The sequence below is a fragment of the Saccopteryx leptura genome, chromosome 2, assembly GCF_036850995.1.
Source record: "Saccopteryx leptura isolate mSacLep1 chromosome 2, mSacLep1_pri_phased_curated, whole genome shotgun sequence".
In the NCBI taxonomy this organism is placed as follows: domain Eukaryota; kingdom Metazoa; phylum Chordata; class Mammalia; order Chiroptera; family Emballonuridae; genus Saccopteryx; species Saccopteryx leptura.
The window spans coordinates 239,482,091-239,498,767 of record NC_089504.1 but is presented as its reverse complement, the minus strand read 5'-3'; the positions used below and the strand labels follow the sequence as shown (position 1 = coordinate 239,498,767).

Sequence of the window (16,677 nt, the reverse complement as noted above, 5' to 3'; positions counted from 1 at the left end):
TGTGATGAACACTTTTATTTACAAATATAATTAAAAGCTCTGACAGTTATCATGCTCTTCCTTGGAACCTGAAAAATGTTTTGTTTTTTTAAAGTGCATGCAAAAGAAGTAAAGCCTTTTTTTTTTCATCATTTTTTATTGTAAGAAAATACACAGTTTGAAAGTGTGAATAATGCAATATTTATGACCAAGATATGGGACTTGGGAGTGGGGAAGGGAAATAAAGAAAAAGATCAAGATGATCTGATTGAGAGACAGTGTTGAACTCCAAATACTGAATTGGAAAAGGAGGGAGGTGGGGAGGAATAGGAGGAGGAAGTAAAAAAATTTGATCAGAGAAACAGTTAAAATACAATATGAAAATAAGTAATACCTCTCCTTAAATTCCTTCTATACACAAAATACACGATTTGCCAAAGCCCAATTTGTGCTACTGGGATTCTGTGAGCTCCTTAAGTGTATTCACATCCTCTGCGACAGCAGAAAATGATTATGATACAATCAGAATATGCTGAAGACAAGTTAAACTCTTGCCAGCAGGTTCTTAAAAATCACAAGTTCTCTTCACCCCACCCACCCCCCCAGCCCCAAAAAAGTAATAATATGTCACCACTGATATGTACATCACAATTAGTTTCTGTAAAATGTATCAAATTTTCAATCTTTAATAAAACTTTGTTTTTTTTTTTTATTCCTGATGAATAAATACCAAAAAAATAAAATAAAATAAAATAATGCAGCAGCTAGTTAAGGTGTAAGGCTGCGGATATTGTGTCTCTCTCCCCCTTGGCATTTATTATTATTTATTATTTATTTATTTAATTTTTTGCTTTACTTTCACAGATTGGTGGTAATGAGTGATTGCTTAAAGCAATATACATCCACGCTTTTTGTTGTTGGTTTAGTTAGAACTGTCTCCAAAGTTTTCACTGAAACATTTTGAATCACATCAATACTGTGACGTGTACTATGAGTAGAAGAGGTGGCCAGGTTGCGGCCAGCACTGAAAGTTGACACGGGGGGAGGAAGGGGGCCCCTGATGGAGTAAGAATAAACAGGCACTAGTCCGACACGATGTCAGTAAGAGTAAGAGAGAGAGAGAGTGAGAGCAACGCCCGTTAAAATGGGGAATGTGGTTTTGCAGGGTCTGAATTTTTTTGTTTTATTTATTTTTTTGTAAATGGCAAAAAAATTTAATCTCATCTATAGTCCTCCTTAGGAAAATCTAATGTAACCAAATTCCCAAATCCCATTCTGAGGCTCTCCATGTCAAAAGTTTCAATCTCTCGCTCTTGCCTTTCCAATAGATACTTTATTCTCTCGCTGCGTTCCTTCTGAAGGGCAGCCAGCTCTTCTTCAATCTGAAATAAACACAAGGAGCAGATCTTAATGGGAAGGCTCTTCCAACAGGTACCCACATGCACATGTGCACACACCTGACGCTCACACACACAGGAGCTAAGAGTAAACTACACTGGGGCCAGCTAGGAGGTCCTGTGATGAATGTTTTGTATCTAATCCACTATATTTAAAACTTGCTCACAAGATTAAAAATGTTTGGGACTAGCACTAGCATTCTAGCATGCCAAGCAGCTGGGCTGATATAGGTCAGGGTCCTGTCTCAGCAGGAGATAGCTCAGGAGAAGGTAAGAGACAGTCAAGCACAATTAGACTGTGCTGCTATCCCACAGAGAGCCAAATGCCCCCTGGGTCATTAGCAATTTAGTTCTAGAACAGGAGCTGGGACAACGGTCTTTTCTGTTGGTCTCAGGGAACTACTGGAAGAAAGCAAAAATAACTGGTTAAGCAAATAAATGCTTAACAGCTTTGAGATGCTTTATGAAACCTTTTCTACTTCATCTTCCTCAGCAATATTTAAAGCAATGAATATTTCAATTGAGATAACATTTATTATGCATGGCAATATCAGCCTATCTCCATTTCAGTTTTTTTAAAGAGCCCTGCTGGTGATTTCATTTGGAAATAGCTAAATCTGCGCTTGGCTTCCTCATGCCACTTAGCAGCCATGCCACCAGCTCACTGTACCTTCCCTATGTCGTATCAGCTACCCAGGAACCCCTGTACTCCTCTGGCTGTGAAGGTGGACATTTTCCTAGCAGAGTAATAGAAAGAGCTTAGACTCTGGGATCAGATTTACGCAGGTAACCTAACCATGCTGAGCCTTGGTATCCTGCCCGTAGAATGGAGATTACGCCTACCTCTCAGGAGTACCAGGACTATAAAAGCAGATAACAAGTAAACAGTGCCTACTTTAATTCCCTGGTGCACAGGCAGGGCCCCGGTGCAAATGGCAGTTTGCTAGGCTGTGCCCACCCTCCGCCCACCTGTACAGGACCCACAGGAACTCTCGTACCTTCTGTTCAAGATGTGCTCTGCGCAGAGACACCCTCTGCTCTAGCTTCTGGAGCTCACGCTCATGTTGTGCCTCTGTTTGCATCTTGATTTTGCTCTGATAGGCATTGAGCAGCTCCATTTCCTGCTGGAGCTGTAGCCTCAACGCCTGGCATTCTGCTTCTTGAGCCTCATCTAGCCGTAACTGCGGGCACAGAAGACACAGACTGTAATTCACTCCTAGTGTACAGCCCTGGGCGACTACTGGACGGTGTTTCATGTTTGGATTGTAACAGGTCCCCTCAGAAAAACAGATGCCCTTGGTACATCCAGAGTTAGGGATCAAAAATAGAACACAAGCCCTGTGGGCTGCAAACTTCTAAACAGACATTTTAAAAACATTCCTTCTTTAAAAAAAAAAACATTCTTAAGAAAAACCATGCTAGCAGGAGTCAGGTATGCTATACACTGCAGCGAGTCAACTTGGGGCTTTGGAGACAGACTGCTGAACCTGAACTCTAGCTCCCCCACTTACTTAGGTGTGGCACTTTGGCAAGTTTCTTAACCTCTTCCAGTCTCTTCTTTTCCATCTCTGGAAAATAGCAAGTTCTATACAAGTGTCTAAGACTGGCATGAAGATTAAGGGAAAGATTTCATAGAAAATCCTCGGTGTAGTTCTTGACATATACCAAGTGTTCAATAAATAGATTTGTTAACATTATTTTGATTTTAAGTAACAATTTCCATATTTAGATATTTTAACCCCCACACCATAATATATTTTAGATATCCTTAGCTCTAAAAAGAAAGAGTCTACTCTCCAGAACACTTGAGGAATGTACCATGCATAGTTATGCTCCTAGCAAGTAAAGTGTCCCTATTGTTGGCTGTATGTTATCCTGCTGGCCAGCCAACCTCAAGTGGCTCAAAATCTCTTCCCCACAGAAAGTAGCCTTGATCATCTTAAGGGGCGTATTCTGGTTCGAAGCAGTCAAGTCCAGATCAGAAACCAGCCTGATAAAGTTTCCCTTGTTTCCCTATAGCACCTGAACTCTGTTATACTGTACACAGTGATACCGATCCTGTGTGCAGAACGGGCCAAGTCAGCCAGCTGAAACACCAACCTTTCAGTGAGCGTAGTTGAAGGTTCAGGGCCATGAGCAGGAGTGTGTTTAGAAATGATGACACTCCTGCCCCAGGTTTGGTTTTGTCTAGAGGTAGCAGGCCCTAAGTTTAGCTGGGAACTCTGGGATTAGTACCCTTCAATCAGATCATTCTACCGTGAGTTTGTCTGCATGTTTCCATACATACAGACCACTTCGCCAAGACAGTTACCATTGACCTCATACTTCCTTCCCTATCTGTACAATGCTGAGAACACAAAGACAAACAAGACAATTAACAATATATCTCAACATGATAATTGAGAAATGACTTTTAGAAATGTTATTAGAATAGCTTTAGAAAGTTATTTGCATAGCGTTATCTTTGGTACTTTTGGAGAAATATATACTATAGTAGATGAATACAAAATAAATAATGTAATCACATTTCCATGGTGCTTTCCAATAATTAATCTTCACCAGCTTTCATTGAAACCCGCTAAAGAGAAGCTCTCTCTTCTTTTTTTTTCCAGTGAGAAATGAAGGCAGAAGAAACACCAGACACAATGGACAGCCAATCTGCATCAGGAACAGCCTTACAGATAAATGTCAAAGGGTTCACTGGCTCCCAATGAGATTGTTACCAATTTCCTCCTGATATGGGAGGTTCCTTACCAAGAAGGGGAATGAAAGTCTGTTCATTTCTACTCATCTGCATTAATTGCTATAAACCCTGGTCAGGTGGGTGAGAGGCTCATCCTATGGGCAGTTTAGACCATGAAACACCTCGATCTCCTCTTATTTCTGGTATTCCGTTATTAACGTCAGTAACTATGTTATTCTGTGCCAGCTCTGACTCTACAGTAGCTCCAGTCTAGAAATCAAAGGATACTCCAGTAACTGGTATCAATCCCCCAAAAGCTGCACATACAAATCTATTATAAAGTTGTATAAATAAAAGTAGAGGTAAATATCATGTCTGTTTTATGAAGTGGATTAAACCGGAGAAAAGGATGTGATAGAGGCAGCATAAGAGAGTAGTGGCCAAACATATAGCTTGTAGTCTCCCCTGAAAGTATGTAGATTCAAATCTCAGCTTCATCTCTAGTTAATCATGTGACATCCTAATTCAGGAGTTGGCACGCTATAATCCAAGGGCTAGATCTGGTTTGCTGCCTATTTTTGTAAATAAAGTTTTACTGGAACACAGACATGCTCATTCAGTTCTGTATTGTCTCTGGCTGCTTTTGTGTTACAATGACAGAGTTGAGTCTTTGTGACAGAGACCCTGTGATCCAAAAGCCTAAAATATTTACTATCTACTTTACAGAAAAACGTTTGCCAACTCCCAGCCTAAGCAAGTGGCTTTAGTTCAATAAAGCCTTAGTTTCCGCATAGGTAAGTTAGGGTTAAAATAGTAACAACTAGGCCCTGGCCGGTTGGCTCAGCGGTAGAGCGTCGGCCTAGCGTGCGGAGGACCCGGGTTCGATTCCCGGCCAGGGCACATAGGAGAAGCGCCCATTTGCTTCTCCACCCCTCCGCCGCGCTTTCCTCTCTGTCTCTCTCTTCCCCTCCCGCAGCCAAGGCTCCATTGGAGCAAAGATGGCCCGGGCGCTGGGCATGGCTCTGTGGCCTCTGCCTCAGGCGCTAGAGTGGCTCTGGTCGCAATATGGCGACGCCCAGGATGGGCAGAGCATCGCCCCCTGGGGGGCAGAGCACCGCCCCTGGTGGGCGTGCCGGGTGGATCCCGGTAGGGCGCATGCGGGAGTCTGTCTGACTGTCTCTCCCTGTTTCCAGCTTCAGAAAAATGAAAAAAAAAAAAAAAAAAAAAAAAAAATAGTAACAACTTCAAAGGGTTTCACAAAAATGAGATAACACTTAGAAAACACAACAGTGCCAGGCAGTTTAGACTGGTAGGCAGGAAAGGACAGCTGTGATGATCACAACTACTTTGATTTCCTTCCTGCTTCAGAGGAAAGGGTATTTCTCTCCTCTTATCCATGAACCGCTATTCTTGACCCATTATCTCTCATCTTATATAACAAATATTCGTTGAGCACTGAGAACACACAGCTGAACAAGACAAAAATCCTATCAACATTTATGTCCCTAGCAACTTTCCCCTTCCCCCTCCTGTCAGCCCCTCTGCAGCCCCGTCCTGCACCCCTCCTTCTGATCCTGCTCCTCTGCTGATCCGCACACGTGAAGGTCACTGGTGACCACCTTGAAGGGGTCTTCATCCTCCCCAACTTCCCAAGCAGCATTCGCAATTGTGGGTTGTCCCTTTCTTCCTGAAGCTTTACTCTTGTCTTCTGAGATACCACACACCCTCTTGGTTTTTCCCTTCCTCCTCTCCTCTTTCAGCTGCTCCCTCCCTCACTGGACCATTACATACAGAGCTTAGTCATGGGCACGCTTCTTCCTCTAAGCCCGCTTCCTAAGGAATCTCATCTACTCCAAAGGCTTCAATTCCCATCTGCATGCTGACAGTCCCTGCATCGGTGCCTCTATTTCAGACTCTCTTCTGACGTCCTGGCTGGCTTATCCCAACTACTAGAGGCTCCTTCACCTGGATGTTCCCCAGGCCATCAAGCTCAACACGACTAGTATTAATCATCTTTCCCTTCCCAGTTCCCAATCTGCTCCACTTCCTTTTTATTTATTTTTCTAACCACACAGGTAAAAGGTATGACCATCTATCGTTTTGTTCAAACTGGAGACTGGGAGTAATCCTTAATACCTCACTCTCCACATTCAAGCTGTTAGTTACTAAATGCTTTCAATTCTGTCTCTGGCCTCTCGAATTTAGTCACTTCTCCTTCATCCCAACTGCCCCCTCTCAGGTCTAGCCACCACTCCCTCGTACCCACATCCTTATGTCCCTCCCTCTTTGTATATCACTCTTGCCATCTTGCAGGCTGTTCTCCACATGTCACCAAAGTGACCATTCAAATCACAAATCTGACATCAGTCCCCTGCTTAATACTTGTCAATGGCTTCCCACTGTTTCTAGGATAAAGATAAAAATTCCTAAGAAAGGTTTGTAAGCTCCTACATGACCAAGCCCCTGCCTACCCTCCAGTCTTACTTATGCCCATGTTAGGATTCTAGTTCTCCACACTCCAAACGAAATGGACTTCTCTGAGTTCTAGAAAAGTGCCACTGTCTCTCCCATCTTTACAAACGTGGTTCCTTTTTGCCTGGAAGTGCTCCCTACACTCCAGCTTGGATAATCACTGTCTGCGAGGCCTTCCCTGACTCTGGACTGGCCCGGCTCTCCTGGCTTACACTCTGTTGGCACACCTCCCTTGCTCTCCCACTACAACGAGTGGGTGCCCTTTTCAACACCTTTTCCCTCTACTGTTTTATAAATTCCATGAGGACATGATTGATGACTGTCTCATTCACCACAGTATCCAGGATGCCTGGGGCACAGATAGACACTCAACACTTTCTGGGTAAATGAAGGAATGAACAAATGAATGAATACACTGGTCCTATCCTAAGCCTAACGACTTGTTAAGCTTTTCCCAATGAATGGAAGTCCTCCTTTAACTGTTTCTTTCTCTACCTGTAATTCTTTTTCTCTGTTTCTTCTCTGATGTAAACCTGGGAAAAGCAATTTCCCTTACAGTTACTATCTCACTAAACAATGCCTTTTCCAGTGCACTGTAATGCCTTCTATTCCCACCACTCTACTGACTGTGACAGTCAATGGACAAATCCGCTGTGTGGTCCAACTGGTCTCTGCCACATCTGAATTGATCAACTGGAAACTTCTGCTCTGGCTTCTGTGACAAGCCCTCTGGTTCCCCTCCCACAATGCTGATTCATTCATCTTCTTTGGTCTACCTCTACTCAGCCTCACATGATGGTGCCTACAACTCTGTCCTTAGACACCACCCCCCCCCCAATACTACCTCTGCCTCTGAAAGAGCTCATGTATTGCTAAAGCTTGAACTGCCGCCATATAACAGTGATAACCTTTTGTCTTTAATCCTGATACTTTCTCGATTTCCATCTCTGTACCTCTCTCTTGGATACTCACATAGCTCAAATGACATTTCCACAACTTAGCCCGTTATTTACCAGGCATCCAAACTCACCCCTCCTTACTTATCTTGGTAAAATGATGAACCAATCCACTGTTATCAAACCTACCTTTCATATGATCACTAAGTTCTATCTCTTAAATATTTCTACCTCCTGAATATTTCTCCCTCCTAAATATTTCTCAAACTGTCCTCTTCCCCACCATCTCCGTAAGCATGTTCTCTCTGAGTTCAGGCCGCTATTCCTTTTTTCCTGGACTATTACAATAGTTTCCTAACAGGTCTCTCTACCTATATCTGTCATATAACTGCCAGGACCTTTCTTTAATACAAATCTGATCCTGTCACTTTATTTTTTTTAAAAGGAAGTGAGTTTAATTAATTAATTAATTTTTTTTTGGTGACAGAGACAGAGAGAGGGACAGACAGAGAGGAAGGGAAAGAGATGAGAAGTATCAATTCCTTGCTGCAGCACCTTAGTTGTTCATTGATTGTTTTCTTATATGTGCCTTGATGGGGAGGGGGGGGAGGCTCCAACAGAGCGAGTGACCCCTTGCTCAACCAGCAACCTTGGGCTTCAAGCCAGCAACCATGGGGTCATGTCTATGATCCCACGCTCAAGCCAGTGACCCCATGCTTGAGCTAGATGAGCCCGCGCGCAAGCCAGTGACCTTGGGGTTTCGAACCTCAGTCCTCTGCATCCCAGTCTGACGCCCTATCCACTGCGCCACCACCTGGTCAGGCCCTGTCACTTTCCTTTTTAAAATAGGTTTCAGCAGCCCTGGTAGGTTTGCTCAGTGGATAGTGCATTGGCCCAGTGGGCAGATGTCCCAGGTTCAATCCCCGGTCAGGGCACACATGAGAAGCTACCATCTGCTTCTCTCCCCTTTTCTCTCCCCCTTCTCTCCCTCTTGCAGCCAGTGGCTCAATTGGTTTAAGTGTCAGCCCTGGCACTGAGGATAGCTTGGCTGGTCCGAGTGACAGCATCAGGTGCTGAGGATAGCTCAGCTGATTCAAGCATTGGCCCCAGACGGGGGTTGCCTGGTGGATCCTAGTCAGGGTGTATGTGAGAGTCTGTCTCTCTATCTCCCCTCCTCTCATTTTAAATAGATAGATAGATAGATAGATAGATAGATAAATAGATAAATAAATAAATAGAAAATAGGCTTTAGGAGCTCTCCATTGCTTCTACAATAATATACAAACTCCTGGCTTTTGAAGACCTGACCTCTGACCATCCACCTGCTTCCCTTTATACCTCTGCCATATCAACTACTCATTGTCCCTGAGATGTGCTATCTTCTTTCAGGGTTTTGAATCTCTGCATATACAGTAGCCTCTGCCAGTAATAACTTTCCCTCTTCTGCCTGTTTGGCCAACTATTACTCCTTAAGCCTCATCTCCTTGTGAAAACTTCACAGAACTACCAGGCAAGCTCCCATCCCTGGCTTAGTAAGTCCTTTATGCCCTCTCTACTTTGGGTTCCCACAATCCTCCTCCTTAAGTTCTGGGCTCACGCTAAAGTTCTTTCGGTCCCCAAAGATACACTTTGCAGCTTTTTGACCTTTGCCTATGCAGGCCCCTTTCTATGGAACCTGTTCACTTCCCTAAGTTTATTCAAACTTCTTGGCTCTTGCTGGGAAGTTTTTCCTAGACCAGATTATCAGTTGTTCCTACTTACTCTCCACAGCCCCCAGCACCTCCCACTCGAAAGCACTTACGATGCTTTATTTTTATTGCTTAATTATCTGACCTTCTTGCTTGACTGACTCAAGTGTGAGGACAGGGACTGACTGTTGTCTCCCTAGCTCACCACATTCTCTCTGAGCCCAGCTGGGGGCTGACCACAGATGCTCAGTAAGTTTATCGAATGAATGTGTCTGCACGTCTCATTCATTTACTCCTGACATGAGTTGAACGATCTTTGACGAAGAAAAATATGACATTATATGTGGTATCTATCCCATCTTGCCCTCTACGTCCCTATGTGCCACCGGAATGATTTCTCATGGCATTCCTTGAGTTCCTTCTTATAAGACACACTGCAGCAAGTATCCGCATTGGCTTGGCTTTATTCAGCGTCGTCACTTCGTCAGTCCTCGGGGCAGACAAAGACCGATATCCTACATTTGTGCAAGAATCATCCTGGGAACAAAAGGCTGGATCTTGAGTTGTCTTGACTCCCAAAGCTCTGGAGGCCGTGGCACTGAACCTAACCCACTTACCGCTTGAGAGGCCATCATCTCATTTATACTCTGTTCATACTGCTCTGCCAAAATGGCCAGTTTTCTCGTCTGCTCGTCCTTCAGTGTCTTTAAGATTGTTTTGTGCTCATTCTTTGGAGTAACTTCCAACTGGTGATTCTTGAGTGCTTTATACTGTTTGGTCTGTACTTTGCAAGTGTCCTGAAACTGTTTTTTAATTTGCATTTCCATGGCCTGTGTGACAAAGAGACAAAAAGAAAATAAAGAAACATCAGTAAATACAGAAAGTCTTCCACTGTAATGGTAAGATACAGGTTTGGGACCACCTGTCTCTGGGTGCAATGACCTATATTACTGGTCAGTAAGAATGAAAATGATACATATGACACTGACAAGAGTGACCTCTACCAGTACTTCCAGGTTTATATTAAATAGGAGTAATTTTGAATTTGTGAGTGGATTAAAAATATGACCTGTTACATATAGGGGGATCACAACTCTAAGCAGATTGTGACACCCTGTGAAGCTCAGTTGGTTAAAAGTCTGTTCATTGTTTTAATGGTTTCCTAGTCAGAATCTTTAGGGTCTTCTATTTTTTTTGCTGCTTTCCCCCATTTTGCACCCTCTCCCATTTCCAAGCTAGAAAACTGATGGCGCTGTGTAAGCCGGTCCTCACTGCTCTGTGTTTCCTTGACAATTCCGTTTTAGCATAAATAAAAAGGAAAAGTGATTTTTTGTTATTTCCACCCCATTAAGAGGTTACACTTGTATGTGGAAATACCGACTATGCCCTCTGGTAAGGAGCAGGTGGGGTGTATCATCAGTCCCGAAGGCTTTCTATCAAGGTGCCTCACAGCCGCCTGTGCATGTCACGAGCACTGGGACACTGGGGAGAGCTGTGATGACATGGACCACTAATTAGATGGGTTAGGATTTGGCTAGAGAGGCGTATGGCCCGAGGGATCGAGGTTGGCCTCATCGGTATGTCAATACTGACAATGTGTCCCTCGATGCAGAGCAACAGTTTAGTCCAGTTGGTCTGGCAGCCAGCTCTCAGCTAAAGTGATCTGGAGGCAGTGAGGGCCAGAGGGGCTCCGTGGGGGAATGAGTGCCCAGCACATCTAGATTCTTCCTGAGTCCCATGTGCATGACAGATGTCACTAGTAAATCGCACTCTTTCCTAAGAGCCTAGATGTGGCTTTAGAGTCTTTCTCAATACAGTAGCTCTCACATGACTGGTATAACAGATGAAATTTATCTGCCCTATACCTGCCAGGCGATTTTGTCATTTCCAGGCTTTAGAACCATGGGCTGTCGTTGGACCATACGTTACAATTTTTCAGCGGGCAGGTCATGAAGGGGTCAGAGACATTGCATAAAGAAAAAGGGAGAGAGAGATCATCTTGTATAAAGACTTCTAAACCGGCCTGCCCCACAGCGTCTCTTCAGGAGTTTGTTATAAGCAGGTTCTCGAGCTTCACGTCGGGAGGGTCTCATTCAGTAGGAGCAGGGCCCAGAAGTTGGTAATATCGAAAAGCGGCCTGGGTGACTGTGACAATCATCCTGGTGTAGGAACCAGTGATCCAGTCCAACTCCGTCCTGTGGCGCAGACAGGGAAATCCTTCCGTTTCCTCTTACCTTTAAGTTTTTTGGCTGTTGCCGAAGTTCCATGACATGCTTTCTGTGCAGTTCCCTTTCTCGCCTCTTATTGTACTCCAGCTGGTTTTCCAGTTCAGTCTGGTGCTGTAGCCGGATCAGATCCATGCGTAGCTTCTGTAACGTGTGCAGCTGCCTGTACTCGAGCTCCCGGGTGGACTCGTCGTGCCGGATTAGCATGGCGTGCTCCATCTCCTTCTGGGTCCTCTTTTTATTTAGTTCCTGCGTCCAGGAACAAAAGAAAAAATGGAGAGAAGTGAATGGAAATGGAAATTGCCTGGAGGGAATTCGCAACTGAGGGAGGACGGCAGAGGATGGCACCACGAGCTCTCTTAATTAAACCCCCTAGTGTTTGTCGGATGAGATGAACAAATCCCTGGAGACTGAGATTCTGTATGTGGGGCCACCATTTTTATGAGATGGGCAATTTCCCAGCCATCACAATTACCCTATCTGTAAAATGGGATTAATTCTACCCAAGCCCGTCTTACCTCCTGGAGCTGCTGACCCTTAATTAGATGGTGCATCACACCTGTGTTATTATGCACACGTCTCAATAAATGTTTCTTCAGTTAAACCACTGGTTCTCAACCCTTGCTGCCCATTAAAATCACTCAAGGAAGATTTTAAAACATAAGCTGACTGAATCCCACAACCTGAAAGTCAGATAATTGTCTGGGGTGAGCCCATGACATCAGTGTCTTGAAGGGTTCCCTAGGTGATTCTAATACGCAGTCAGGGCTGAGAATCACTGACGTAAACTGATGTCTGCAATGTTCTTATGGGAAAATACCCTGGTTGTTTTTTTTTTTATGTGTCAGAATGTAGGCCAATTATCTATTTTTTTTTTTTTAAATCTGAGAGTTCAGGGCATGATGAGGAAAAGCAGAGATCTCTCCACTTTTATCTTCTCCATTATAGTCTGTTTGATCATTTCTAGTTCTAATCATTCCATACTTTCCGGGTTTACTCATGTCTTTCTTTCTTTTGTTGCAAAGGGGGGGGGGGGGAGTTGGGTAAAATTTTTTTCACCAGTTCAAGAATCTTTCCTGACTGGCACTGTATCAAAAATCTGAACCATGTGCTTTGGGTGCATAAAAATGTTTACTGAGCCACGACTCTGTCCTCAATTAGCTAACCCTCTCCTGGGAACTAGAACAGACATGTACTGAAGCCCATGCTCAGCTCACAACTAAATGAATCAATCTATTTTCGCTACTAGAAATTTGGAATTGGAATTTAGAAACAGTTAATCTTTATGTGCAGCTAGAATGAAGGAGCATATAATAACTACGTATGAGGTAGCCATCTGCTGCTATGAGGGCCAAGTGATTAGAGAAAGCTGGGCTTCAGAGCAAAGAATAAAAAAGAGAGAAGGAGGTACAGGGAATATATTGATGCCCACGTTCCCAACTGATTCTAAGTACTCCTGCAGGTCCGGCTGTCTTACTGCTGTAGGGTTTTATGAAACATTCCCATATTTCCGTAACAAATTCCTTGCTTTAAGCTAGTTCAGATAAATTTTAGTAATATGCAAACAAAGAACCTTGATTAATGCAGGGAACTAAGTTTTGTGTATAAATTAAAAAAAGAGAGCAAGGTTAGAAGCTATATAACAGATAAAGATTTTATGCTGTTGTATTCCTGAAAAGGGTGGTGTTACTACTAGTTAAAAGGCCAAGGAAAGGGAAAAACTTCTGTACTGGGCCTAACGTAAGAACACCACGGTGCCTTTCTTCTCTAATGGGCTCCGCTATGGAAGGAAACACAGCCATTCATTTCCACAGAATTATCAGTAACGTTTGTATATTGGTGTGGATGAAATATCTTGCATTCTTGGGCCTTCTATCCATTTGAAGAGAAGCACTTTAAACAGCACAACATCTAGTACTGGCACAAAGTTGTTAATCATTCAACACACTCTTGTTGAACTTGCCCTCTGTGTCAGGCTCTGTTGTAGGCACGAGGGGTACAGCATGAACAAGTACATTTCCCCATTGTGTTCATTTTCTAGTGGGGAAATATCAGAAATGCAATTTACATTTGTTTTAATCAATAAAAGATAACATCCCAAAGCATCTTCTATTTCCTCTTGTATTTTCTTTTACTTATTTTATTTTTCCTCTTTACCTGGGCCCATCAAATATCATTTTTTAAAAAATCACTACCTGACCCCTAGGTGGCACTACAGGACAGTGCGTCTTTCCCAGAGACTACAGCTATTCCAGTCCAACGACCAAGGGAAAGCTAAGAAAAGCCCTTGAAATGGGTAAATGTCCTGTTTCTAGGTCACTATGTCATTTTGAACCTTTGGGTACCAGGTCTCCTGATACTGGGCATTTTTACATTCCAAATTTTCCTAACCCAGGAAGTCCAAACTGCGTCTGAGATGTCCAGAGCTTTGAAAGCTCATGGGGAACAGAAAATAAAATAAAAGATCAAAGCGACAATACTTTCAGAGGAAATCAAATGCTTTTTTTTTTTTTTAATGGAATGCTACAGGATGTCGTCCATCAGAACTACCTGGGTTATGAGCAATTGGTTACAAACCAGCCAGCTAATTCTGACATAAACTAAAGTTTGAGAATCAGTGGAAAAATATTGAGGTCGTGTGAGTCAGTTTCAGCTCTTCCACTGACTCATGTATGGCTTTGGGCATGTCTCTTAATCTAAGTTTTAGTTTCCACAGGTATAAAGTGAGGATATCTTTTCTACCACAAACTACCATTCTTGTGAAGGTGAAATGAAAGACCATAAGAAAACGCTTTAGAATACATAAACGTCATTATTTTTCTGTATTCATAAATGAATGTCTTAAAACTAGTTTTTATAAACTATAAGATCAGTGAAAGAAACACAATATTGAAATGGCCTTTTTATTGTAATAGTAGGTTGTTCCCTTTACCTTTAATTCATACATCTGCCTGACCAGGCGGTGGCGCATAGTGCATTGGACTGGGATGCGGAGGACCCAGGTTCGAGACCTAGAGGTTGCCAGTTTGAGCGTGGGCTCATCTGGTTTGAGCAAAGCTCACCAGCTTGGACCCAAGGTCGCTGGCTTGAGCAAGGGGTTACTCGGTCTGCTGTAGCCCCACGGTTAGGGCACGTATTGGAAGGCAATCAATGAACTAAGGTGTCGCAATGAAAAACTAATGATTGATGCTTCTCATCTCTCTCGGTTCCTGTCTGTCTGTCCCTATCTATCCCTCTTTCTGACTCTCTCTCTGTCTCTGTAAAAAAAAAAAAAAAAAAAAAAAAAATTCGTACATCTGAGTTGCTCAGATGGAAGTCGGTAAGCTGCCTATAGTATTTTAAACCATGGGGGGAAAAACATCACTCAGCCTACTATGAGCCCAGTGCTGAGCTTACATAATAATGTGGAATGTACTTTCAAGTTTTAAATGTGACTTCATATATTTGAATCCTAATTGCAAACCTATGTGGTGGTAAGTCTGTAAGGAGTTACCTCCTTTTAGAGGATAGTAAGAAATTTGGGAATTGAGAGACTCATATGAGATCATGCAACTTCTATAAAGCAGAACTGAGGTCAAAACTCAGGTTTTTAGATTTTCAACATTTTCCATTAAAAGATATCCCAGTGAAGGCTTATATTTTTCTGTTTTATGCTTTTTCAGTCTGTGATACAATATTCTTAAGAATCCCTCTGCTCTAGCTAGACACTCTGCAATGGTTACTTTGTCGGTACAAATGACATAACATGCAGTAGAACCACACCATGGGCACCTTTAACTTATACAAATTCAATAAAGTGAGCTGAGAAGTACAAAAACAAAGGTAACTGTACAGGTGCTTCTGCCCACCAGTGTACTCATGTCCACGTGCCCTGGAAGGAGTGTGAAATGGGAGACATCACAGGCTTGGGGCATCTCACCAGGCTTGAGTATGAGCTTAGTATTGAAACCGGTATTTTCATATACCATGGCCCCGAAGCACATCACCAAACTTCACGTGAATCTGCCTCCTGCGTAAGACATGGATCCAGGGTATGTCCTCGAATAAACCCTTCCCAGCTGTGACCCCATCATTCTATTTGATTTGTGTCTCAGTGGAAGTGCTACTGACTTCTTTAAAAAGCAGATGATCTTACTCAAGTCAAATTTTTTGTCCTCATGCCCACAGAGGCTGAGTAAGAACAAGAATTCAAACTTTTAAATGGAGATGTTGTTAGCCTGAGACAGTTCATGCTTCTTAGTTTCAGTTCGTAGTTTCATCACTGCTTAGAAAAGAGTGGGCACCTGTGTGCTGTGATGATAGAGGGAGAGGCTCAGCCGAGTCTATGCTGATCTTTTAAAAATGGTCTTTTAAAAGGATTGTTAATACTCAATTTTGGCAAAGACTTAGGAAAGCAGGTACTCTTTGTCGGTGGAAGTACAAACCCTTTTAGAGGGTAATTTGGCAATATCTATTAAAAACCTAGATGTATCTACTCTGACGCAGAAATTTCACTGGTTGAGAGTATACCCAATACTTGCATATGTGTAAAAAGATCTCTGTACAAAAAGGTTCTCTGTAGCATTGTTAGTAATACTGTAACACTTCAACAAAATGTCAACTGAGAAGTACCTCATTAAATAAATAACCTTATAGTTATACCAAAAAATAGATACTATTAATGGTTAAAAAGAACAAGACAGAGCTGTATGTCCTAGATAGTAAATGGAAATAAAAAAGTTACAAAGCAGTATAGTGGGCATAGGAATTTTTTTTTTTTGGTAGGTTTAGTATCACTTTTCCCTTCCTTTGTTAACAGGCTCCTCTTTTTCCAAGAAACTACCCCACCCTTTCTGTAATCAGGGATTAAGGGAATAAGCACATTACCCAATCAAGTTCTACCTCTCCTAGTAATTAGAATGGGAAGCAGCAATGAAACAAAATTAAACATGGTTGCAGACACATTCAGAAGGCGGTGCCTTGAGCACTGTCCATTGGCTCTTGCTCTCTGGGTCATGGACGTCGCCTCTCCAGCTTGACTCTTCATCTCTTTCAGTGTGATTCTCCAGCTCCGTCACCTATGCCGTTACCGTGCCAGGTCAGCCAGCTTGTTTCTATTGCTTACAAATCAAATAAGTCACTGGTACTAATGTAGCCTTCTTTTTGTAAAGTTCAAGTTCTATATAATATAAGGTCTACCGGAAAGTTCTGTCCGTTTTTGGAATAAAACAAAATACAAATTCTTCTGACTTAATTCATGTGGCACCCATCTTGAATATTTCCACACCAATCATATCTTCCAAATATGGTCCAAAATGGTTTGCTGAGCTGAATTAAGCCTTTCTGCAATCTCCGATG

The 16,677-nt window shown here is 42.8% G+C and overlaps 1 protein-coding gene across 3 annotated transcripts in view; it reads right to left on the bottom strand.

Annotated features, from left to right (window-relative positions):
* The window catches only part of TAOK3 (TAO kinase 3), a 163,246-nt gene continuing 146,569 nt past the window's right edge, over positions 1-16,677 (bottom strand). For all 3 annotated transcript variants that reach the window (XM_066370802.1, XM_066370803.1, XM_066370804.1), the window contains 4 exons: positions 11,350-11,589; positions 9,733-9,945; positions 2,375-2,557; positions 1-1,361 (listed from right to left, as the gene is read on the bottom strand). In XM_066370802.1, the coding sequence (XP_066226899.1) occupies positions 1,200-1,361; positions 2,375-2,557; positions 9,733-9,945; positions 11,350-11,589 (798 nt within the window). In that variant the 3' untranslated portion in view covers positions 1-1,199. The remainder of the gene's footprint in view (positions 1,362-2,374; positions 2,558-9,732; positions 9,946-11,349; positions 11,590-16,677) is intronic.